The sequence below is a fragment of the Nycticebus coucang genome, chromosome 5 (assembly GCF_027406575.1).
Source record: "Nycticebus coucang isolate mNycCou1 chromosome 5, mNycCou1.pri, whole genome shotgun sequence".
Taxonomy (NCBI): Eukaryota; Metazoa; Chordata; class Mammalia; order Primates; family Lorisidae; genus Nycticebus; species Nycticebus coucang.
Window position 1 is genome coordinate 75,667,163 of NC_069784.1, and position 26,347 is coordinate 75,693,509.

The 26,347-nt window shown below is 39.1% G+C and overlaps 1 protein-coding gene across 1 annotated transcript in view; it reads right to left on the bottom strand.

Moving 5' to 3' along the window:
* The window catches only part of COQ3 (coenzyme Q3, methyltransferase), a 45,767-nt gene that overhangs the window by 4,529 nt on the left and 14,891 nt on the right, over positions 1-26,347 (bottom strand). Inside the window, exons 3-6 of the mRNA XM_053592876.1 lie at positions 13,197-13,323; positions 9,899-10,051; positions 5,423-5,522; positions 1,023-1,265 (exon numbers count right to left, since the gene is read on the bottom strand). Of these exons, the coding sequence (XP_053448851.1) occupies positions 1,023-1,265; positions 5,423-5,522; positions 9,899-10,051; positions 13,197-13,323 (623 nt within the window). The remainder of the gene's footprint in view (positions 1-1,022; positions 1,266-5,422; positions 5,523-9,898; positions 10,052-13,196; positions 13,324-26,347) is intronic.

The window sequence follows — 26,347 nt, forward strand, 5'->3', positions numbered from 1 at the left end:
TAATCCCAGCACTTTGGGAGGCCAAGAAAGAAGGATTGCTTGACACTAGGAGCTCCAGACCAGCTTGGGCAATGTAATGAGACTAGGTCTCTACAAAAAAAAAATTTTTAATAAGCTGAGAGTGGTAATGTGTGACTGCAGTCCCAGGTACTTGGAAGGCTGAGCCAGGAGGATCCCCGAATCAGGGAGTTGGAGGTTGTAGCAAGCTAAATGATCATGCCACTGCATTGTACCCTGGGGATGAGGAGAGATCATATCTCAAAAATAAATAAATAAAAATTAAATTAAAAAATAGATAAGAGCTAAACATTTCATTCCCTTTAGCTTTTATCCTTAGGTTGTTACCTCCTGAATATATAAACTATAGAGCAATACAGTAATAATAATATTACTTTAGGGATATTTACTAAAAGAAAATTAGAAGCACATTCAAAGGACTACTAAGCCTGCGGCAAATTGTACTGTATCAGCACAATGAGTAATGGGAAGACCTAGATGAGAAGTCAAATGATCTAGCAGTAAATCCTAGGTCAGAGCCAATGACCTATGAGATCTCACATATCCTGAGTAGTCATAGATCAAAGGAGGTAAAAATAATATCTGCCTTTCCTTACTTTCTTAGTTATAAGTAAGATCAAATGTATGATGTACTCGTTCATAAGCTGAAAACTGTTGCACAGAGTTACTTATGCTATTTAAGTAAATTCGTGCTAATAATTGTTTTTACTGATTTTTAAGTATTACTCCAAATCAATTTCTTGTTAAGTATTCAATGTCTGTTGAATGGAAAAATACTGCTATAAATGTATGGCTTTCTAATATTTAGAACCAACATTATCAAGATCCTCAGAAAATCCTGGTATTGAGGACAAGCTGGCAGGCAGAAATAATCTTCAGCAGAGATACTGTTCCCTAATACTGGCTTCTTGGTGTCTTTTCTACTATGCCTTTTCTGTGTAACATTTTATTACTCTGATGGATACATACACATCTTCGGAAGAAATAAACTCTATAAGTCTTACTTTCAACACTTGACAGCAGCACTGTAAAAATGTTTCTAGGTCAATCACGTGCTCTACAACTTCAGAAGCTACAACAGCATCAAATGTTTCTGTAGTCTCTTCCACAATCTCTTCAAGGGAACAGGCTCTGTACTCTATCCTTTTATCCAGGACTGGATCAAATGATTTATGGCACTGTGCTGTTTTAATGTTCTCATCCACAGGATCGATTCCAATAACTGAAGCCCCAAGCCTACCTAGAGGCTAATGGCATAAAAAAACTATTACTTTCAGGAAGAAAACAGAACATGTTAGCAATAAAAAGTTTATCCAGGGCGGCGCCTGTGGATCAGTGGGTAGGGCACCGGCCCCATATACCAAAGGTGGTGGGTTCAAACCTGGCCCCAGCCAGCTAAAACAGCAAAGAGAATTGCAACAAAAAATAGCCAGGCGTTGTGCATTGTGGTGGGTAGTAGCTATAGTTCCAGCTACTCAGGAGGCTGAGGCAAGAGAGTCGCTTAAGCCCAAGAGTTGGAGGTTGCTGTCGCTCTCTACTGAGGGCGACAAAGTGAGACTCTATCTTAAAAAAAAAAAAAAGTTTATCAAAACAGACAAACAAAAAACCAGCATAAACCATGAGGTGATAATTACTGGAGAACATTCATGGGTCCATGGAAATTCATATACCATTTTCCATTCTTTGTATACATTTGACATTTTCCATAATCCAAAGCATAAAAGTGAGAACAACAAGCAAAACAGTAAAAAAATGTACAGAGGCCCACTTGAGGCTGGGCACAATGGGTCAAGCCTATAAGCCAGGGCACTCTACCCAGAGCTCTGGAATGCTGAGGCAGGAAGATGAAATGAGGCTAGGAGTTGCAGACCACCCTGGGAAACACAGTGAGACCCTGTCATTATAAAAAATATATTTTAAAAAATGAGCTGGGGGCAGCGCCTGTGGCTCAGTCGGTAAGGCGCCAGCCCCATATACCGAGGGTGGCGGGTTCAAACCCGGCCCAGGCCAAACTGCAACCAAAAGAATAGCTGGGCGTTGTGGCGGGCGCCTGTAGTCCCAGCTGCTCGGGAGGCTGAGGCAAGAGAATCACTTAAGCCCAGGAGCTGGAGGTTGCTGTGAGCTGTGTGATGCCACAGCACTCTATTGAGGGCCATAAAGTGAGACTCTGTCTCTACAAAAAAAAAAAAAAAGAGCTGGGTGTAGTAATGTGATGTGTGCCTACAGACCCAGCTACTTGGGAGGCTGAGGCAGGAGGATCACTTGAGCCCAGGTGTTAAAGGCTGCGGTGAGCTCTGGTCACACCACTGCACTCTGGCCTAGGCAACAGAGTGAGATCCTGTCTCGAAAAAAAATCTTGTGGGACAGTAAAAAGCTTTTGTCTACATGTTCTAGGTGTGTTTATATGCATGTAGCACAGTATCAACATTTAGAGCATAATACATGTAATGCGCCACTGTAAAAATGGCAATCATGGCCGGCATGCCTAGCACTCTGGGAGGCCGAGGGGGTGGACTGCTTGAGCTCAGGAGTTCCAGACCAGCCTAAGCAAGAGCAAGACCCTGTTTTTACTAAAAACAGAAAAAAACCCAAAAACCAAAAAAAACTAGCCAGGCTTGGTTGGGCAAGACTATAGTCCCAGCTACTTGGGAGGCTGAGGCAAGAAGGTTGCTCAAGCCCAAGTGTTTGAGGTTGCTGTGAGCTATGATGTCAAGACAATCTACCCACAGTGACAGTGAGATTCTGTCCCAAGAAAAAATAAAATAAATAAAATAAAATAAAAACAGTAATCATTTCTGAAATATTCACATTTTCTAAAGAACAACTTTTTTCTTAATGGTTTTTTCCCTGTGACTGATTAGAAATGATTCTTCATAGTCAATTCTCTCTCAGTTTTTATATTAAGTCACTTCTTCCAATTTTTTTTTTTTTTTTTTGAGACAAGAGTCTTATGTCACCTTCAGTAGAGTGCCATGCCATCACAGTGCACAGCAACCTCAAACTCTTGGGCTTAAGTGATTCTCTTGCCTCAGCCTCCCAAGTAACTGGGACTACAGGTGCCCACCACAACACCTGGCTATTTTTTGTTGTCGTTGTTGTAGCTGTCATTGTTTGGCAGGCCTAGGGCGAGTTCAAACCCTCCAGCCCCAGTGTATGTGGCTGCCGCCCTAGCCACTGAGCTACAGGTGCCAAGCCTAGATTTAATTTTCATCAAAACTTGCAGTGTTTACATTAAACAGGTCAGTCAATAAACTAAAAGTATAAGTCATACTATTTTAACTTTAAGCACACAAGAATTTGCAATAATATATACAGCAGATTACAAGACACACATAGTAAAATCTTACTCATTTATAATCTGTATACACCATATATTCTTGACTTTAAAGGACATATTTACACATATTTTAAGTTTCCTGAAATTTTATAATTGATGTCAAAGGAAACTAGCCCACTACCAGGTAAAGAATACATTGTCTGTGCATATGGGAATTTAGCTATGTATTAAAGGCCTCTGTCAGCCTCCCTGTCAACTGGTTGAGTTATGGAACTTCATATAGCTCATTGAATCTTAGCTTATCTTTGTATCCCATTCTGTCACTTAAAATACCTTTCAAAAATGAAATTATGGGCTGAGCATGGTGGCTCATAGCTGTAATCCTAGCACTCTGGAAGGCTGAGGCAAGAAGATCACTTGAGGCAAGCTTGAGCAAGAGCAACACCCGTTTCCACAATAAATACAAAAATTAGCCAGGTGTGCTGGTGTGCTGGAGTCCTAGCTACTCCAGAGGCTGAGGCAGGAATATCACGTGAGCCCAAGAGTTTGAGCTTGCAGTGAACTATGATGATGCCACTGCACTCTATCTGGGAGACAAAGTGAGACTCTTTCTCAAAAATAAAATAAAATAGATAAAATTATGATGTGGCATTGAAAAGAAAAGATCCCGTGTTGGGCAGTGCCTGTGACTCAATGAGTAGGGCACTGGCCCCATATATACCAAGGGTGATGAGTTCGAACCTGGCCCTGGCCAAACTGCAACAAAAAAATAGCCGGGCATTGTGGCAGGTGTCTGTAGTCTCAGCTACTTGGGAGGCTGAGGCAAGAGAATTACCTAAAAGAAATGGAGGTTGCTGTGAGCTATGATGCCACAGCACTCTACCAAGGGTCACAAAGTAAGATTCCGTTTCCTAAGAAAAAAAAAAGATCCTGTGTTGACAAAAGAATACAAAGTGGAGCTTCAAGTCATGACTTCACTGTAAGCTAAAGCAGTCTTCCCAAGAAGAGGGACCCGTGAAGCACCTAACTTCAGGGGTCCTTCACCTACTGAGGGCAGAGTCATACCAGTAGGTGAAACTGTTAGGTTTTGTTACTGAAACAAAATATTTAATTCAGACTGTACAATGGAAAAATACTGCTATAAATGTATGGCTCTTCAGTGTTTAGAACCAACATTTTCAAGATCCTCAGGAAATCCTGTTATTGAGGACAATCTGGGGGCAGAAGTAAGCTTCAGTAGTGTCCCCTATTACTGGCTTCTTGGTGTCTTTTCTACTATGCCTTTTCTGTGGAACATTACTGATGGATACATACACACCTTCAGCAGGAAAAAATAAAGAAGTAAACTCCGTAAGTTTTAACACTTGACAGCAGCACTGTAAAAATATTTCAATGAAACAAGTGCTAAAGGACAGCCTATCATTGTATTAAAACCAGTGAGAATTGCCTACTTTCTTGGGATGGAAGAGATCATAAAATTTTCAAAGCTATTTGAATCCCCTATGCTCTATTTTTATTTAAAAAAAATCTTTTAGTATAATTTTTAAAAATTTTTATTAAAAAAAATGTGTTACAAAAAATTTTTCTTTTTTTTTGTAGAGACAGCGTCTCACTTTACCGCCTTCAGTAGAGTGCCATGATGTCACAGGACTCACAGCAACCTCCAGCTTTTGGGCTTCAGCAATTCTTCTGCCTCAGCCTCCCGAGCAGCTGGGACTACAGGCGCCCGCCACAACGCCTGGCTATTTTTTGGTTGCAGTTCAGTCGGGGCTGGGTTTGAACCCGCCACCTCTGGCAGATGGGACCGGCACCCTACTCCTTGAGCCACAGGCGTCGCCCACAAAAAATTTTTCAACGGTGGCACCTATGGCTCAAAGGAGTACAGCGCAGGCCATATACCGGAGGTGGTGGGTTCAAATCTGACCCTGGCCAAAAAAAAAAAAAAAACTGCAAAAAAAACAAAAAAACTTTTTTTCAAAACCATGTGTTACATTTAAAATCACAAAAATATTAAAATCAACATGCATTTCTCTTTTTAAAATGAATAATCTAATTTGTTTGGAAGGATAAATGAGGCACAAGCCCACTTTTCCCCAGGTAAAATGGTAAGAAAGTTAAATCACTTACTTCAGTTAACAATCCACCACCACAGCCAACATCGAGAATCTTCATCCTAGACAAAGGTTTTCCTGGCTGATGATCAGGAATTGTTTTCAAAAGATTGTCTCTTTTTTCAAAAAGTCAAAACATATAAAAACAAATGGTTAATTTTATCAGTGAAAAATCTTAAAAGTATATAATTTTTGAAGAAATATTAACCCCCATTTTAAATGGATAATGGATTTTTTTATAAATATATCTTTTATTCCCAGCAGTAAGTGACTTACATTTAATTCATAAAACATTTTCAATAATCAAAAGCAGGAGGCTGAGTAAAACTCTGAAATTATCTAGTAGTAATTAGGACTTAATTATTGCTTTAGCAATAATATGAAGAAAAAGAAATTTCAAAATAATCTAGTTTAGATTCACCGAATTTTGTTTGTACTTGACACATGATAGCCTACTGGCTATGTTATCATTACTTGCTAGACCCACTTCACGTCAGCAACAAATCGGTTATTTTACTGGCAGTAGAAGAAGGTAGGAGACAGACATTTTCGGAATTTGTTTATATACCCTTCTGAATTGAATGTCTTTTAATCTTCTGTTAGGAGTGTTTTCAGGTATGAGCATGTACACAGGCACTTGAATCAAGTGAACTTAATTCTAAGATAATCATAGTAATGAAACCACCTGTATTAAAGTAATGTAAAGTCACAAGGCAAGAACTGTGGTAAAGTCAGATATCTCAGAAGTACAGACGTAGCTAAAAGTTAACCAGCCATTGTTTCCCAGCTTGCATTCCTGTAACTCTTACCGCTTAAGAGTCACCTCTCTTTGGTGCAAGATTTGTAACTTCCCCAGGAGCTTCTATGGATGATATTACTATAATAAAACCTAAGACTGGTCCTTAACATTATCTTCCAGACTCTGCATTCAATGAAACCAGCTGACACCAACCAGACCAGGGCAGTGCCAGAGAACTAACTCAACAGGTCTTGTGACCCTCTATCCAGGAATGGTGACAGCCAAGAAGACAATTCTGCTTCCCAACCCAATGAGTTCATTCCCAGGCAATCAGCAGACCCAATTACCTCGCCTTTTGTTTGCCAAACCACCTTTAAAAACCTTAACACCCAAAATTCTCAAGGAGACAGATTTGAGAAATTTTGCCCAGTGCCCTATGATATTAAACTTTTTCTCTGCTATAACTTCTGCTGTCTTAGTGTATTAGTTCTCTCCTGGGCAGCAGGCAAGGAATTTGGTTGGATGTAACAGTAATACTTTACTACACACACAAACATATGTACACATACATACAAACACGTATATATACCTAACAGTATCATAAACTAAACTTTTAAATTGGGTTATATGTGAATTTTAGCTATACTTACATGAAAATAAATATTAGATGTAATGAGAGTATCTTAGGATACCTCTTACTGCTATTAAAATTAATTTAACTTTAAGAATAACGTGAATAGTGGTTAAGTAAATCACTTTCAAAAGTTATGCAGGAAGGATCCATTTCAAGTGAAATCTGATACATCATTCTTCAAACAGCACCCAAAATGATTCTTTTGTAATACCGTAAATTAGATTATATAACTCCCCATCAACGGCTTCCAATTATGCTCAAAATAAAACAAAATCTAAACTTCTAACTAACTTCTAACTTGTGATGTCCAGATAGACTCCAAAGTAGTTTGAATAGAGTAGTTCTCAAACTTAGTATGCATCAGAATCACCCAGAAAGCTTTCTAAATAGATTGTTGACCCTCCATACCCAGAAGTAGGTCCAAAATGAGACAGGATGATTAACAGAAAAAAACCCCAAACTCTGTAAAATAACTTAAAGAAGTTTATTCTGAGCCAGTATGAGTGACCATGGCCCGGGGATACACAAGGCCAGGAAGCCTTTGGGGCTCCTGAGGTGGTCTGGTTACAGCTTGGCTTTATACATAAAATGTATGTCTCGGTCTGGATTGAAAAGGTGGAACATCTTGATGTAGGGCTTACAAGTTATAGGGGCGTTCAAAATTCTTTGATTTATAACGGATTAAAGAAATAAAGCTCTGTTGGAGTCATAGCAAGGAATGGTTTAAGATAAGGAGGTCTGCCAATCACAGAGCAAGCCACAACATGCTGACTCAAAGTGATCTGTGAAGCAGAGCAACGGCACGCACCTGTGACTTAGGCACGCACCTGTGACTTAGGCAGGCACCTGTGACTTAACCTTTGTCTTGCACAGACTTCGGTCCTGTTTGTAATTTAGTGTCTTATCGCCAAAAAGTTTGTTTCACCAGTCTTATAATCTCTATTCTAACGTTAATGCTGGTTAGTTGTGTCTAAACTCCAAAAGGAAGAGGGTATATGGAAAAATGTACGACCTTCCTTCCCTTCATGGCTGGGAACTCAATTTTAAAGTTGATCCAGGGTCCCCTTGGCCAAGAGGGAGTCTGTCACAAGTAAGGGTGGGAGAAACCTTGGTATTTTATTTTTAGTTTACACAAAAGTTTGTGTTTCTGTTTTTAAAAATGTTTTTATTTTAAATTATTATAGGTATACAATACTACATAACTGTATACATGATGTCTTGATACAGGTATATAATGTGTAATAATCAAATCAGAGTAACTCGAGTATCTGTTACCTCAAGCATTTATCATTTATTTGTGTTATGACCATTCTAATTCCACTCTTTTAGTTGTTTTAAAGTGTACCATCACTTACTGTTGACTATATAGTTGTTTGTTGTGCTAGCAATGTCGAGCATTCTAACTAACTATATTTTTGCACCCATTAACCATCTCACTTTATCCCTTTTCCCACTACACTTCTCAGCCTCTGGCAACTCTTTATATTCATGAGATCATTTATTTTAATTTTTAGAGTGTACATATTAGTGAGGACATTCAAAATTTGTCTTTCTGTGCTTAGTTTATTTTGCTAACATAATGTTCTCCAGTTCTATCCATGTATTGCACATAACAGGATTTCATTCTTTTTCAAGGATGAATAATATTCCATTGTGTGTATGTGCCACATTCTCTTTATCAATTCATCTGATAATCTGCATTTCTAACAAATGGTGATACTGATGTCACTGGTCCAGCGCCTACACTTGGAGAACCAGTGTTCTAAGTTTAATAGAACAGCTGTCCTGTTTTCTCTGCCTCAGAGAAAGCAATCCACACACTCGATGGTAATAAAAAGATGCCAATATTTCCCTTTTCACGATAATGATTCTGAATGAACTAGAAAAAGTCAATCAAGGGCGGCGCCTATGGCTCCGTGAGTAGGGCGCTGGCCCCATATGCCGAGGGTGGCGGGTTCAAACCCAGCCCCGGTCAAACTGCAACAAAAAAAATAGCTGGGCATTGTGGCGGGCGCCTGTAGTCCCAGCTGCTCGGGAAGCTGAGGCAGGAGAGTCGCGTAAGCCCAAGAGTTAGAGGTTGCTGTGAGCAGTGTGACGCCTACCCGAGGGCAGTACAGTGAGACTCTGTCTCTACAAAAAAAAAAAAAAGAAAGAAAGAAAAAGTCAATCAATCAGGAGGTTTATTGAGGGTGGAGTCTGAGTATGATATTCTGTGATATTAAAATGCCTTGCCTATACTAGCTGCTTAAAAATGTTTGATGAGTAAATAAATAGACAGAAGGACAAATGAACAATTTCTTAAAGGTAAGTCCAATGAACTCTTCCCTTTATCTCCTATAGCAACCTACAAATTCCTAAAGCACCTGGAATACATTTTATTCATCTTTTATAGTCCAGTTCCTGAGCCCTGTACAAGGTAAGTTCTCAAAAAATATTTGTTGAATCAAATTGTCTCATCAGTTATTTCCTTTACCAGAACTGCTTAAAAATCAGTGAGGCCAATACAAGTCAGCAGCTATAAAATGGCCTTGATGCCACAAGACCCTAGTTTCCTTTCGTAAGGATTTAATTCTAATTAACTTTATAATATCCCCAAATACTTCAAATTAAGTTATGAAAGCAGCTTAGACCTTGGGTAATGATATTTAACAAAATCAATGGTTTCAAACAGTAGACACCAAAGAGAATCTTCCTAATTTTCAAAGCAAACTCAAAATACAGCATATTGGTTTTTATTTTTTGTTTGTTTTTTTGATACAGAGTCTCACTATGTCACCCTCGGTAGAGTGCCATGGAGTCACAGCTCATAGCAACCTCAAACTCTTGTGCTCAAGCAATTCTCCTGCCTCAGCCTTCCAAGTAGCTGGGACTACAGGCACCTGCCACAATGCCTGGCTGTTTTTTTGTTGCCATTGTCATTGTTGTTTAGCAGGCCTGGGCTGGGTTCAAACCCACCTGCCTCAGTGTATATGGCTGGCAGCCTAACTACTGAGCTATGGGCACTGAGCCAAAATACAGAATTTTGAATCTAGGTGTAATCCAAGAGAAAAATGCATGCAAAAGAAGATGAATTCTCAAAAAGTTACATTTTATAAGACTTTAAGTTTCTGGAACGTTACCTAATAAATGGCACCCTCAAGTCATTCATAGAATGAAGAGGCGCATACACGCCTTGCTCGTCCCACCACTTGTGAGCCAGGACCTGGAAGGTTTTTATCTCACTGCTGTCCACAGTGGTATGTGAGGTACTGTACAGTCTTGTCCAAGGGTACCTAAGAGGTGAAAACAAAGAGACAAGCAAATACTGCTGTTTAAAAAATGGAACATGGGGGTGGTGCCTGTGGCTCAAGGAGTAGGGTGCCAGCCCCATATACTGGGGGTGGCAGGGTCAAACCTGGCCCTGGCCAAAACTGCCAAAAAAAAAAAAAAGAAAAGGAACATGGGATATATTATGGAGAAAGATATTTGTATTTATAATTTGTTAGATTCTACATACATATATTGCTCTACTACGACGCTTTAAAACTTCTTATAACCACATTCCTTATGAATATATATATATATATATATACACATATATCCAGATAAAACAAAACTAATTTGTTTTTCAAGTAAGTTTCAACTCAAAATGGAACTTTATAAAACGTGACCTTCTGGGTTGCATCTACCAATGGTAATGATAGCTGCCATTTAGTGAGCACTTAGTAAATGCCAGATATTGCTTAACACACGCTGACAGTCATGAGTTACCCAGTAACATGGATAGATTCTGCAAAAAATTGCCAGTCAACAATGTGTTAAGAACTCTGCGTATATCATCTCATTTAATACTTCTGAGAACTCTACAAGGAGGGTACTATCATTATCCCTGCTTTACAGGTAAGAACACAGTGGCTCGGGATTTGAGCCCAGGTGCCTCCATCTCCTCCACTGCATTGCTACTGCTATACCCTAGTCCAAGCTTCCATTACCTCTTGTCTAAACTACTGTCCTAGCCTTCTAATTGGTCTAGCTGCTTTCTACCTCACCTACCTTCTAATCTGTTCTCCACGACGCATACAGAGTGAATATTCCAAAATACAAATATCTTCATTTACTTTCCTATATAAAAAGCTTTCATGACTTCCCAGTGACATTAGAAAAAATACAAAAATCATTAGCATGACTAACAAAGCTCCAAATTATTCTGTCCCTGGTTTCCTCCCTCTCCAAACTCACTTCCCACTGCTCTTCTCATCCTCTCATCCAGCCACACAGGCCTTCTCTCAGGTCTTTGAACTTGCTTGTTCTTCCGCCAGGGACTTTGTATATGTTGTTCCCTCTGCCTGGAACATTCTTCCTGTAAATACCTAATCGATTCCTTCTCACCTTTCAGACCTTAGTTTAAATGAATGTTAGTGGGGGGGGGGGGGAAGAGGGGTTGTTGTTTGTTTGTTTGTTTTGAGATATGGTCTTATTATGTCACCAGGGCTAAAGTGCAGCGGCATGATCATAACTCACAACAACCTCAAACTCCATGGCTCAAGCAATACTCCCACCTCACCCTCCCAAGTAGCTGGGACTATAGGTGCATGCCAGCATGCCAGGCTAATTTATAAGTAATTTTTTTTTTTTTTTTGTAGAGATGGGATCTCATTATCTAGGCTGGTCTCAAACTCCTGGACTCAATCCTCCCATTTCAGGCTCCCTAAGTGCAAAGCTTATTACAGATGTGAGCCATTGCACCTAGCCAAGCTCAGTGTTGTACACGAATTATTCTCTGATCCTCAAAACTGGGTCATAGTCCCCTATTTTAAATGCTATACATTTATACTTCTTCACTTGGCTGTGTGATTACTTGATCATGTCTGTCTCCCTATCAGACCAGAAGCACCATGAAGGCAAGCGTGCACTGTCCTGTTTACCAGTTTATTCCTAGCTACTAGTACAGTTCCTGGAACATAGTTGGTGCTCAGAAAACATTTGTCAAATGAATAATCTGAAGGAAAAGGCCCAGAAAATTAGATAATTTTCCTGAAAACAATTTTTTTTTTTTGAGACAGAGTCTCACTATGTTGCCCTTGGTAGAGTGCCATGGCATCACAGCTCACAGCAACCTCAAACTCTTGGGCTTAAGCCATTCTCTTGCCTCAACCTTCCAAGTATCTGGGACTACAGGCATCTGCCATAACGTTCGGCTATTTTTTTGCTGCAGTTGTTTAGCTGGACCAGGCCGGGCTGGAACCTGACAGCCTTGTTGTATATGGCTGGCGCCGCAACCACTGTGCTACGGGCGCCCAGCCCTGAAAACAATTTTTAATCAAATACGGACACTAAGGGGTTAAACAGACACTACCCTGGCCAGGCATGGTGGCTCAGCCTGTGATCCTAGCACTCTAGGAAGCCCAGGGAGGATCACGTGAGCTCAGGAGTTTAAGACCAGCTTGACCAAGAGTGAGAAATTAGCCAGGCATGGCCCAGGAGTTTGAGGTTGTGGTAAGCTACAATGATGCCACTGTACTCTAGCTAGGGCAGCAAAGTAAGATTATTAAAAAAAAAAAAAAGGCGTACACTGAGTTCCACATCATAGTACAGTGTAAAAAAATCCTCCAAAGGTCTGTGTGAGCAAAAGATAATAAGGATATTAAGTTAGAAAGGGGAATGCCTTTCAAACTTTTACTATATTATTTTTAGCTATACATGGAGAGATGCATTGCTTTTTATTCTTTCAAAATTCAAATGTGATTCACCTTTAATATTTAATATTATCTTAGAAATATTAGCCTTCTTTTCTATGCTTCATGCAAAGCTTCAGTAATTAAGGACTCATTTACTAAAGATAACAGTTGGTGGTTGCTCATTTGACTAAGATTGACTTCATATACACTCATTCTCAAAGGTGATGTTTCACAAGAGTTAGAAGCATGCACTTAGAGTTCAAGTCCTAATTAATGCTATGCAGTATTTTTCATGAGATTGGAAATTAGTCTATAAAATACAAAAAGACATTACTTTGATTCAATCTTACTACAAAGGGTATATACTCACCTACTGTATCATATTTATGTTGCAGCTGAATCATTTATGATTTCAAGTACTACATTATTTGTGTCTCATCATAAGGATATTATGAGGAAGTAAAAATACTTCTCAAATAATATAGTCTTATATTAAAAAGAAAAGCTATCTCTAAATCTGGATGACAGCTATATACTAGTTGTATCTTGTATTACTCTACCACCTTTTCTGTAGGCTTGAAATTTTCCGAATTTAATAAGTGTTAGAAATAAATTAGTTATGAATATTTAAATAAATAAAACCTACTTTAATCAAACCACATGAGCTATTACATATTAACTGGGCTTATTAAACATAATTACTACTAAACTATTGCATATAATTGTATAAATATTTGCCACAGTAATAAATGAAACTCACCTGTACTTTTTCATTCTATTCAAACAGGAAAAGGTCCTCCTACAGGATTTGAACCACATGGCTCTATATTCGTTGAAAACTCTTGGTTTAATTTGTAGACTCCAACAGAGCGGATTCTTTGAATAAACTGGAAAAAAAATTAAATGTCTACAGAAAAGCATTGCACAGAAAGAACTGATATGCTTATACTTGAATAAATTTTACATAGACATCTATGTCAGATTGCAATTAATAAGCAAAAGCCTTTTCTTTTAAAACTTAATTTTGGATTTAAAAATAAAGGTCTTACATTTTGCCATCTAATTCGAATCAAGACATTTCCAAAATTATAATTAGCAAAAACAAGTAATGCATGAGTATAAATTAGTTTCTGCATCTATATTATGTTGAAAAAATTAAAAAGAATGATATTCAAACATAAGTCATTACCTTTTAAACTAGAATAGTATTAATTTTGAGATTAACTGTCAAAACTATTTGAATTCTGCCAATGCCATGCTAACTATATGAAATGGAGTTTTACATATACTCACACCCTTTGCATGGAGAAAATGTGTATAAATACAATATGCTAAAAAACATTCACCCCATCTATAGTTCAAACTTACATAACTGCTTTATGAACCGGTTGCTCTGCTGTAGAACACTCAGTTGTTTAATTAGAGTAGACTTTAGAGCAAAGAAAGGTACCAGAAACAAAGAGGGACATTATATCACGATAAAGGAACAATCCACTAAGAAGACAAAGCAATCCTAAATGTGTATGTATCAAACAATGGAATTTCAAAACACATGAAGAAAAAAATAATAATAACAAACAACAAAAAGATAAAAAATAAATAAATAAAAACAAAGAAAAGAAAACATGAAGAAAAAATTGAAAGGATTGAAAGGAGAAATGAACAAACGAATAACTGCAGTTGGGGACTTCAACATCCCTCTTTCAGTAATTGATAGAACCATTAGAAAATCAGCAAGGACAAAAAAAGAACTGAATACCATCATCAACCAAAAAAATCCACTTAAAATGTATAAAACACTCCACCTAACCAACAATGGTATATATATTCTTTCAAGAATGCATAGACCATATCCTGGGACATAAAACTAATCTTAACAGTCATTTTCTTCCTTGTCTCTCTTATTAACTTAGCTCCTTTAAAAAGTTTTGGGGGACTCAGTGCTCGTAGCACAATGGTTATGGTACCAGCCACATACACTGAAGTTGGCAGGTTTGAACCCAGCCCAGGCCAGCTAACCAACAATGACAACTGCAACAAAAAATAGCTGGGCATTGTACTGGGTGCCTGTAGTCCCAGCGACTTGAGAGGCTGAGGCAAAAGAATTGCTTAAGCCCAAGAGTTTGAGGTTGCTGGGAGCTGTAATGCCATGGCACTCTACTGAGGAGGACACAGTGAGACTTTGTCTCAAAAAAAAAAAAAAAGTTTTGGGAGTAGGGGCAGAGCAAGATGGCAAACAAGAAGGATCATTCAGCTGAGCTTTCATAGAATGACTAGGGAATAAGAGAGAATCCAGTCATATCTGGTGTGGGGACCTTACCCAGAGTCATGGCTCAGGGAGCACAGGGAGGAGGTGGTGAGTTGGATACACAGTGTGATCCTGAGTGGTGGAAATCTGATGAATTAGGCAAGTGATTGAGAGTGGCTGGGATCGGCTGGCTGCTCACACAGGTCCAGGACAGGAAGAAGCCTTCCCAGAGTTTTCAGGTGTTAGGAGAATCTGATTAGGTGGAAAGCTTGGAAGAGTGGGCAGACTTGAATAGTACACAGCAACCAGATTTGAATACCAGTTGGAGAGGACTTAACATAGGTTTGGTGGCTGGCGAGGCTGCCATACTAAGAAGTTCTGGGTAGCCAGGGGGCTGCAATTGTGGGAAGGTTCGGAGAAGGTCTTAGCAGGGGCCTACAGCACAGCCATCTTAATTCCGCTTTCGGGGATCAGAACCCCACTCTTGGGACAGGCTGAGGGACTCCTGTATCCCATCAGAACTGGAGTCCAGTGGCACTGTGAGACTTACCCCTGAAGGATTCTTGTGAGCTTTAAGATCCCAACCTACAGCCCAGCTCCCAGAGCTCAGTGGTTAGAGCACCAGCCACATACACCAGGGCTGGCAGGTTCAAACCCGGCCCAGGCCTGCTAAACAACAATGACAACTACAATAAAAAAATAGCTAGGCATTGTGGCAGGCACCTGTGGTTCCAGCTACTTGAGAGGCTGAGACAACAGAATCGCTTGAGGATAAGATTTTGAATTTGCTGTGAGCAGAGATGCCATGGCACTCTACTGAAGCCAACATAATGGGACTCTATCTATAAATAAATAAATAAATAAATAAATAAATAAATAAATAAATAAATAAATAAATCCCAACCTGACAGGGTCTGAATGCTGAGGAAACAATCAGACAATCATGAAGGCAACTGAGTTTGGAATAAGGACCACAGAGGTTGCTGGCTGTGCTCTCTGACTCCTAAAAAAACCACAGTGCTGTCTGGTGGTCCAACAACATACTGTAACATACTGTCATCAAGACCAGAGACTTTTATTTGAAACAAAGAAGGCAGTGAGAAGGAAAAATGAGGACAAGGAGGTAAACAAGAAAAAACACACAAGGAGGAACCAATAGAAAAATTCGGGTAACATGAGAAACCAGAACAGAGGAACTCCCCCAAGGGACCATGAGGCAGCTACTACAGAAGGCTCCACCTATAAAGAATTAATGGACTTGACAAAAGGGAATTTAAAATATGGATGATTGGCTCAGCATTTGTAGCTCAGTGGTTAGGGTGGTGTCCACATACCCTGAGGCTGATGGGTTTGAACCCAGCTGGGCCTGCTAAACAACAATGACAGCTGCAGCAAAAAAATAGCAAGGTGTTGTGGCAGGCACCTGTAGTCCCAGCTACTTGGGAGCTGAGGCAAGAGAATTGCCCAAGAGTGAGAGGTTTCTGTGAGCTGTGACGCCATGACACTCTACAGAGGGTGACATAGTGAGACTCTGTCTCAAAAAAATATATATGGATGATAAAGACAATATAAGGAATGGACAAGTAAATGGAAAGACAGAAACAAAAGCCAGACAAAAGATATGCAAAATGTAGAAAGGGGGCGGTGTCTGTGGCTCGAAGGGGTAGGGCGCTGGTCCCATATGCAGAGGTGGTGGGTTCAAACCCAGCCCTGGCCAAAAAAAAAAAAAAATGTAGAAAGGATATAGAGGACCTTAAGGAAATGAAGGAATGATCAGGGAATGTAAAGATGCAGTAGAAAATATCAAAAAAGGTTAGACCATGGAGAAGAAAGACCTCAGAGATAGAGGATAAAGTTTTCAAGTTACCCCAAGTAGTTACAGAGGCAGAAAAGAAGAGAGAGAAAGCAGAACAGGCACTTAGAGAACTACAAGACTCCATGAAGCATTCAAACATACAAATAATAGAGATTCCTGAAGGGAAAGAAGATTGTCCCAAAGGAAGGGAAGTCCTACTGCAGACTATCATAAATGAAACCACCGCAAGTTTTACTAAATACCCCGACACACTCCTTTCAGATGGATATTGAACCCTGGGTCATCTCAACTCAAACGGAACCTCTCTAAGACACCTTGAAATGAACCTGTCCAAAGTCAAGATGACAGAAAGAATTCTGCAAGCAGCCAGCAGTAAGTGCCAACTGACCTACAGAGGTAGAGCCACTAGGATGACAATAGACTTTTCTTTTTTTTTTTTTTTTTTTTTTGTAGAGACAGAGTCTCACTCTATGGCCCTCGGTAGAGTGCCATGGCATCACACAGCTCACAGCAACCTCCAACTCCTGGGCTTAAGCGATTCTCTTGCCTCAGCCTCCCGAGTAGCTGGGACTACAGGCACCCGCCACAACGCCCAGCTATTTTTTGGTTGCAGTTCAGCCGGGGCTGGGTTTGAACCCGCCACCCTCGGTATATGGGGCTGGCGCCTTACCGACTGAGCCACAGGCACTGCCCTATGGCCCATTTTCTTACATGCTTACTTTATTTTTCTTCTATTTCTTATTTCACTGGCACATAGAGAAGACCACTCACTGCATGTTTTTGAGTTCTCTGTGGATTCTGGTTATTAAACCTTTATCAGAGGTATAACCTGCAAATATTTTGTCCCATTCTGAGGGCACTCTGCTTGCTTTACTTACTATGTTCTTGGCTGTGCAGAAGCTTTTTAGTTTGATCAGGTCCCAGTAATGTATTTTTGATACCGCTTCAGTTGCCTGGGAACTGCTCCTCATAAAGTATTCACCCAGGCTGATTCCATCAAGAGTTTTCCCTGCACAGTCTTCAAGTATTTTTATAGTTTCATGTCTTAAGTTTAAATCTTTTATCCAGTGACAGTCCATCTTAGTTAATGGTGAAAGGTGTGGGTCCAGTTTCAGTCTTTTACAGATCACCAGCCAGTTCACACAGCACCATTTGTTAAATAGGGAATCTTTTCCCCACTGAATGTTTTTAATTGGCCTGTCAAAGACCAAATAATGGAAAGTGGCTGGATTCATCTCTTGGTTCTCTATTCTGTTCCAGACATCTACTTCTCTGTTTTTGTGCCAGTACCATGCTGTTTTGATCACTATCGATTTATAGTACAGGCTCAGTTATGGTAGCATGATTCCTCCTGCTTTGTTTTATTGCTGAGTAATGTTTTGGCTATTCAAGGTTTTTTCTGATTCCATATAAAACGAAGTTTTATTTTGTCAAGATCTTTAAAATATGACAATGGAGCTTTAATAGGAATTGCATTAAAATTATATATTGCTTTGGGTAGTATAGACATTTTAACAATGTTGACTCTTCCCAGCCATGAGCATGGTATGATTTTCCATTTGTTAACATCTTCAGCTATTTCTTTTCGTAAAGTTTCATAGTTCTCTTTATAGAGATCTGTCATGTCCTTTGTTAGTTATACGCCCAAATATTTCATCTTCTTTGGCACTACTGTGAAAGGAATAGAGTCCTTGACTATTTTTTCGGCTTGGTTATTGTTGGTATATATAAAGGCTACAGATTTATGGGTGCTGATTTTGTACCCTGAGACATTGCTATATTCCTTGATCACTTCTAAAAGTTTTGTAGTAGAATCCCTAGTGTTTTCCAGATATATGATCATATCATCTCTTCTGACCCTATGTGGATACCCTTGATTGCCTTTTCTTCCCTAATTGCAGTGGCTAAAACTTCCATTACAATGTTAAAGAGCAATGGAGACAATGGGCAACCTTGCCTGGTTCCTGATCTAAGTGGAAAGGATTTCAATTTAACTCCATTCAATATGATATTGGCTGTGGGTTTGCTGTAGACGGCCTCTATTAATTTAAGAAATGTCCCTTCTATACCAATTTTCTTAAGTGTTCTGATCATGAAGGGATATTATCAAAAGCTTTTTCTGCATCAATTGAGAAAATCATATGGTCTTTATTTTTTAGTTTGTTTATGTGCTGAATTATTACATTTATAGATTTATGTATGTTGAACCAGCCTTGAGACCCTGGGATAAATCCCATTGGTCATGGTGTAGAATTTTTTTTATGTGTTGTTGGATTCTGTTTGTTAGGATCTTACTGAATATTTTTGCATCAATATTCATTAGTGATATTGGTCTATAATTTTCTTTTCTTGTTGGGTCTTTCCCTAGTTTAGGGATCAAGGTGATGTTACCTTCGTAGTATGTGTTGGGTAGCATTCCTTCTTTTTCTATATTTTGGGAAACGTTTAGTAATATAGGTACTAGTTCTCCTTTAAAGGTTTGGCAGAATTCTGACGTAAAGCCATCTGGTCCTGGGCTGGAGTTGTGAAACTGTCTGCTATCTGAATTTCAGAATCTCTGGGCATGTCTGGAAAGTTCTCTTTCATAATCTCATGGAGAAGAGACTCTGTGTCTTGTGAAGCCACTTCGTCACTTTTGGGGATCCCTATAAGACGAATATTGGTTTTCTTCAAATTATCCCAGAGCTCTCTGAGAGAGTGATCTGTTTTTGCCCTCCATTTCTCTTCCTCTTTGAGAGTTTGGGAGCGTTCGAAAGCTTTGTCTTCAATGTCAGAAATCCTTTATTCTGCTTGCTCCATTCTGTTACTGAGGGATTGAACTGTGTTTGTCAGATCTTTGAGGGCTGCAACTTCTTGTCTCAATGTGTCAAAATCTTTGGTCATTTGGTCTTTGAATTCGTTGAATTCTTGAGATATCTTTTGGGTTACTGCTTGGAATTCTAGTTCGATCTTATTTACTATCCAGATTCTGAATTCAATTTCTGACATCTCAGCTATTTGTTTGTGCATGGGATCTTGTGCTGTGTCTGCCCCATTGATCCTTGGGGTAGTCGATCTACTCTGATTATTCATATGGCCAGAGTTTTTCTGTTGATTTTGCCTCATGATTGTTTTTTCACTGTTGCCTCTAGCTGTCCTCAGAGTTGGGGATGTGCCTCTCCAAGATTAGACCCCAGCAGGATCACTATATTGTTGCTGAATCTTTGTAGGGAGTGACCCTGTGTAGCTCCCCTTGGGCTCCCCCAGCCAGGGAGTTCTGGTTAAGGGAGCAGCTCCAGAGTGTGACACACCCAGATCCAGCAACAGGGCGTGGGGGGTGGAGGAGTGCACACGGTTTTGGGAGTGCCTGGCGCCCAGTGACTTTGGCTCAGAGAACCCAAGGCTCCAGCAGTCTCTAGCCAGGAAAAGGGCACTGCACAGAGGCAGGAGGGCTCCAGAGGGCACGCAGCTACCAGAGTCCCTAGACAGACAAGTAGGCTGGTGTGGAGGCAGGGACGGTACAGGAGGGAGGACATGGGGTTGCGCACCTCCCGGAGGTCCTGGTCAGGGCGTGTGGAGGCCCAGCGGGCGCAGCTCTTACCAGGGTCTGGGTGGGGGCAGATTGCTGATCGTGGCGCAGCTCTTACAGAGGTCCAGACGCTGATTGCTGATTGTGTGCAGCTCTTACAGAGGTCCAGCCGCCAATCGCTGATCAAGCGCAGCTCTTCAAGAAATATTTATCTTGATCTGGCTATGCAGAGTATGGCCCTGCCCCAAAGAAGCTCTACCAGGGGCCTTTTGGGTCTCCCGGTCACGGCTTGCAACTCCCGTGCTCTGGATTTGGGCTGCTCTGCAGCCGCAGTGGAGAAGGTGCAGCCCCCATACCATGGGTCCCACTGACTCAGGTAGCCACAAAGTCCAGATGTCTAGAGATCTCTGATATCACATTCCTATACAAATTCTGGTGAGCAGTGTCCAGGTATTGCCACTTCTCTGGAGAAAATTCTATGGCCACATCCCTGAATGTCAATAGTTCTGTTTCCTGCCTTCCATGTCGCCCCGGCATCCTCCTTCAAAAAGTTGGGATTTTAAAAAAAAAGTCAATAAAATAGATAAAACCTTTGGCTAACCTAACCAGGAAAAAACGAGTAAAATCCCTAATTTCATCAATCAGAAATGGCAAAGATGAAATAACAACAGACTCCTCAGAAATTCAAAAAATCCTGAATGAATATTACAAGAAACTCTATTCTCAGAAATACAAAAATTTGAAGGAAATGGACCAATACTTGGAAGCAATTCACCTTCCAAGATTTAGAATCAAGTGGAAATGTTGTACAGGCCTGTATAAAGTTCTAAAATAGTATCGACTACACTAAATCTTCCTATAAAAAAAGCCTGGGACCAGATGGCTTCATATCAGAATTCTACCAAACCTTTAAAGAGGAACTAGTACATAGTTTACTTAACCTTTTCCTAAATATAGAAAAAGAAGGTCTACCCAATACATTCTATGAAGCAAACATCACCTTGATCCCCAACCCAGGAAAAGATTCAACAAGAAAAGAAAATTATAGACCAATATCACTAATGAATATTGATGCAAAAATATTCAATAAAATCCAGCAAACAGAATCCAGCAACACATCAAACAAATTATATACCATGACCAAGTGGGTTTTATCCCAGGGTCTAAAGGCTGGTTCAACATATGCAAATCTATAAATATAATTCATTACATAAACAAATTAAAAAACAAAGAGCATATGATTCTCTCAATTAATATAGAAAAAGCTTTTGATGATATACAGTATCCTTTCATGATCAGAACATTTAAGAAAATTGGTATAGAAGGGACATTTCTTAAATAGATAGAGGCCATCTACAGCAAACCCACAGCCAATATCATATTGAATGGAGTTAAATTGAAATCATTTCCACTCAGATCAGGAACAGGCAAGGTTGCCCATTGTCTCCACTGCTTTTCAACATTGTAAAGGAAGCCTTATCCATCACAATTAGGCAAGAAAAGGCGATCAAGTGTATCCATATAGGGTCAGAAGAGATCAAACTTTCCCTCTTTGCAGATAACATGATTGTATATCTGGAAAACACCAGGGATTGTACTACAAAACTCTTAGAAGTGAGCAAGGAATACAGCAGCGTCTCAGCTTACAAAATCAACATTCACAAATCAGTAGCCTTTATAAATACTAACAATAGTCAAACTGGAGAAACAGTCAAGGACTCTATTCCATTCACAGTAGTGCCAAAGAAGATGAAATATTTGGGAGTTTACATAACAAAGGACGTGAAAGATCTCTATAAAGAGAACTATGAAACTCTAGGAAAAGAAATAGCTGAACATGTTAACAAATGGAAAAACATACCATGCTCATGGCTGGGAAGAATCAACATTGTTAAAATGTCCATATTACCCAAAGCAATATACATTTTTAATGCAATCTCTATTAAAGTTCTGCTGTCGTACTTTAAAAATCTTGAAAAAAATAATATTTCATTTTATATGAAATCAGAAAAAAACCTCAAATAGCCAAGACATTCCTCAGAATAAAAACAAAGCAGGAAGAATCATGCTACCAGACCTCAGATTATACTATAAATCGATAGTGATCAAAACTGCCTGGTACTGGCACAAAAACAGAGAGGTAGATGTATGGAACAGAATAGAGAGCCAAGAGATTAACCCAGCTACTTAGTGTTATTTGATCTTTGACAAGCCAATTAAAAACATTCAGTGGGGAAAAGATTCCCTATTTAACAAATGGTGCTGGGTGAACTGGCTGGCGACCTGTAGAAGACTGAAACTGGACCCACACCTTTCACCATTATCTAAGATAGACTCTCATTGGATTAAACATTTAAACTTATGACATGAATACTAGAAGAAAGTGCAGGGAAAACACTTGAAGAAATCAGCCTGGGTGAATATTTTATGAGGAGGACCCCCCCAGGCACTTGAAGCAACACCAAAAATACATTACTGGGATCTGATCAAACTAAAATGTTTCTGCACAGCCAAAAACACAGTAAGTAAAGCAAGCAGACAGCCTTCAGAAAGGGAGAAGATATTTGCAAGTTATGTCTCTGACAAAGGTTTAATAACCAGAATCCACAGAGAACTCAAATGTATTAGCAAGAAAAGAACAAGTGATCCCATCTCAGGGTGGGCAAGGGACTTGAAGAGAAACTTTTGTGAAGAAGACAGGCACACGGACTACAGACACATGAAAAAATCCACATCTTCCCCAACATGTTCTATGAAGCAAACATCACCCTGATACCAAAACCAGGAAAAGATCCAACTAAAAAGGAGAATTTCAGACCAATTTCACTAATGAATATAGATGAAAAAATTCTCAATAAAATCCTAGCCAATAGATTATAGCTACACTTAAAAAAAATCATGCATCATGATCAAATAGTTTTCATCTCAGGGATGCAAGGTTGGTTTAACATACACAAGTCCATAAACACAATTCACTATATCAAGAGAAGCAAAAACAAAGACCATATGATCCTCTCAATAGATGCATAAAAAGCATTCAATAAAATTTCAGCATCCTTTTCTAATTAGAACATTTAAGAATTTAGGCATAGGTGGCACATTTCTTAATCTGTTCGAAGCCATCTACGACAAACCACAGCTAATACTATACTGAATGGAGTAAAACTGAAAGCTTTTCCACTTAGAACTGGAACCAGACAAGGTTGTCCCCTATCACCACTACTATTCAACATAGTGCTGGAAGTTCTAGCCAATACAGTCTGGCAAGAAAAGGAAATAAAGGGAATCCAAATGGGAGCAGAGAACATCAAACTCTCACTCTTTGCTGACGATATGATCTTATACTTAGAAAACCCCACAGACTCAACCACAAGACTCACTTCCAAGTGATCAAAAAATACAGTACTGTCTCAGGATATAAAATCAATGTCCACAAATAAGTAGCCTTTGTATATGCCAGTAACAGACAAGACGAGAGGCTAAACAAGGACACAACTGCCACCACAGTAGCTTAAAAAAAATTGCCTAGGAATATACATAGTAAAAGAGGTGAAGGATGTCTAAAAAGAAAATTATGAAACCCTAAGAAAAGAAATAGTAGAAGATACTAACAAACAGAAGAACATACCATGCTCATGGCTGGGAAGAATCAACATTGTGAAAATGTCTGTACTACCCAAAACAACCTATAGATTCAATGTAATCCCCATTAAAATACTATCATCATACTTTCAAGATTTGGAAAAAATAATTCTTCATTTTGTATGGAATCACAAGAAACCCTGTATAGCCAAGGCAATTCTTAGTAATAAAAACAAAGCTAGGGGTAGCACCCTACCAGACTTTCAGCTATACTACAAGGCCATAGTGATTAAACCAGCATGGTATTGCCACAAAAATAGAGACACTGACATTTGGAACCAAATAGAAAACCATGAGATGAAACTAACATCTTATAGCCACCTGATCTTTGATAAACAAAACAAGAACATACACTGGGGAAAAGAATCCCTATACAATAAATGGTGCTGGGAGAACTGAACATCCATGTGTAAAAGACTAAAACTGGACCACACCTCTCACCACACACAAAAATTGACTCAAGATGGATAAAAGATTTAAATCTAAAGCATTAAACAATAAAAATCCTTGATGAAAGTGTGGGGAAAACACTTGAAGATATCTATCCGGGGAAAGATTTATGAAGAAGACTTCCATGGCAATTGCAACAACCATAAAAATAAACGAATGGGACTTAATTAAACTAAAAAGCTTCTGTACAGTTAAGGAAACAACAACCAAAGTAAATAGACAACCTTCAGAAAGGGAAAAGATATTTGCACATTACAAATCAGACAAAAACTTGTTAACTGAGATCTATAGAGAACTCAAATTAATCAACAAAAACAGACCCAACAATCCTATTATCACTAGGCAAGAGACATGAACCCTCTTCAAAGAAGGCAGACGAGGCTAACAAACATGAAAAAGTTTGTTATCCCTAATGATCAGAGGAATGCAAATCAAAACTACCCTGAGATATCGTCTAACCCCAGTGGGATTGGCCCACATCACAAAGTCTCAAAGCTGCAGGTGCTGGTGTGAATGTGGAGAGAAGAGAACACATTTACACTGCTGGTGGGACTGCAATATAACCTTTTCAGAAGGAAGTATGAAGAAGCCTCAAAGAACTCAAATTAGACCTCCCATTTGATCCTGCAATTCCATTACTAGGCATCTACCCAGAAGAAAAAAAATCCTTTGATCATAAGTACATTTGCACTAGACTATTTAAGGCAGCTCAATTTACAATCGCCAAAATGTGGAAACAGCCTAAATGCCCACCAACCCAGGAATGGATTAACAAGCTATGATACACGTATACCGTGGAATACTATTCAGCCATTAAAAAATGGAGATGTTACATCTTTTGTATAAACTTGGATGGAGGTGGAACACGTTCTTCTTAGTAAAGCATCACAAGAATGGAGAAGCAAGAATCCAACGTACTCTATTCTAATATGAAGTCAGTAGGTGAGCTTATACAAGGGGGCAGTAGGGGAATGAGCAAGTGGGGAGAAGGAAAGAGGGAGGGAGATGAGGGGGTCACGGTGTATGGCATACCTGTTGGGAGCAGGACACAATTACAAGAGGGACTTTATCTAACAAATACAATCAGTATAACCTACTTCTTTGTACCTTCAATGAATCTCAAACAATAAAAAAAAATTAAAAAAAAAACTAATCTTTACAACTTTAAGTGAAACAATATAAAGTATGATTTTGACTATAACAGAACCAAATAACACTTGGAAATTAAATAATATACTTCTAAACAATCCATAAGTCAAAGAAAAAGTCTTAAGGAGACTAAAAACACCATTGAACTAAATGAAAACAACCATTCAATATATAAAAATTGGTGGATATAACTAAAACTAGTTAGAGGAAAATTTATAGCACTAAATAGTCACTGGACAAGAGTAGAGGTCTCAAATTAACAAAGTAAGTTTTCACCTAGAGAACTAGAAAAAGGAGAAGAAAATAAACACGAAGCAAGTATTTCTGGAAATAATGAAGATAAAAACAGAAATCAGTCACATTAGCTTCTGAACATAGAGAAGTCCCACTTAAGGACTAGGTTTCCCTGGTAGATGTATCAAAATATTACATTATTATGAGACTTAACCCTCAAATGCATTGCGTACTTACTCTAAAATAATCTGTCCACAAATATAAAATCATAAGTAGTAAATTGCTATTTTGCCACAGTTGAAATGTAATGTGAAAATGTATTCTATGAAAAGAATTTTTTTTCTAATAACATTTTAATAATATAACAATATCAAAATAGGTCCATTTTTAATATTTGTTTATGAATATCCCTGATAATATAAAGAAATCCAGAGGACTTCATAAACTACCAAGATTTCACAGGGGTGATACCCAGTCTATTTTCTAGGCAGCAGAAAAGGGACTGATATACTGGCAAGTTTCCTCTAGGAAGCCCTGTAAACACTATTGTACTGAAATTAAAATATTCTCGTGCCAGTAGAATCATGAATGAAAATTTCACTTTAAACTTGTTAGTAAAATTCGTAACAAAAGGTTTACTTTCTCAACCCTGTCATCAGTCAATCTCCCTGCCTGTGACAGACATCCAGGCCAGAAAACCATCAGTCTTGGCTACTCTGGACATTAGGCCCAGAGAAACCAAGTTCCAAAACCCTACGCCATGACTAAACCTCAGAAAGCAGGAACGTGGGAGAAGGAGCAGACTAGGCCTGAGGAAGTATTGAGCCAAGGCACCACGATCACAGGGAATGAGGGGAACCTGTA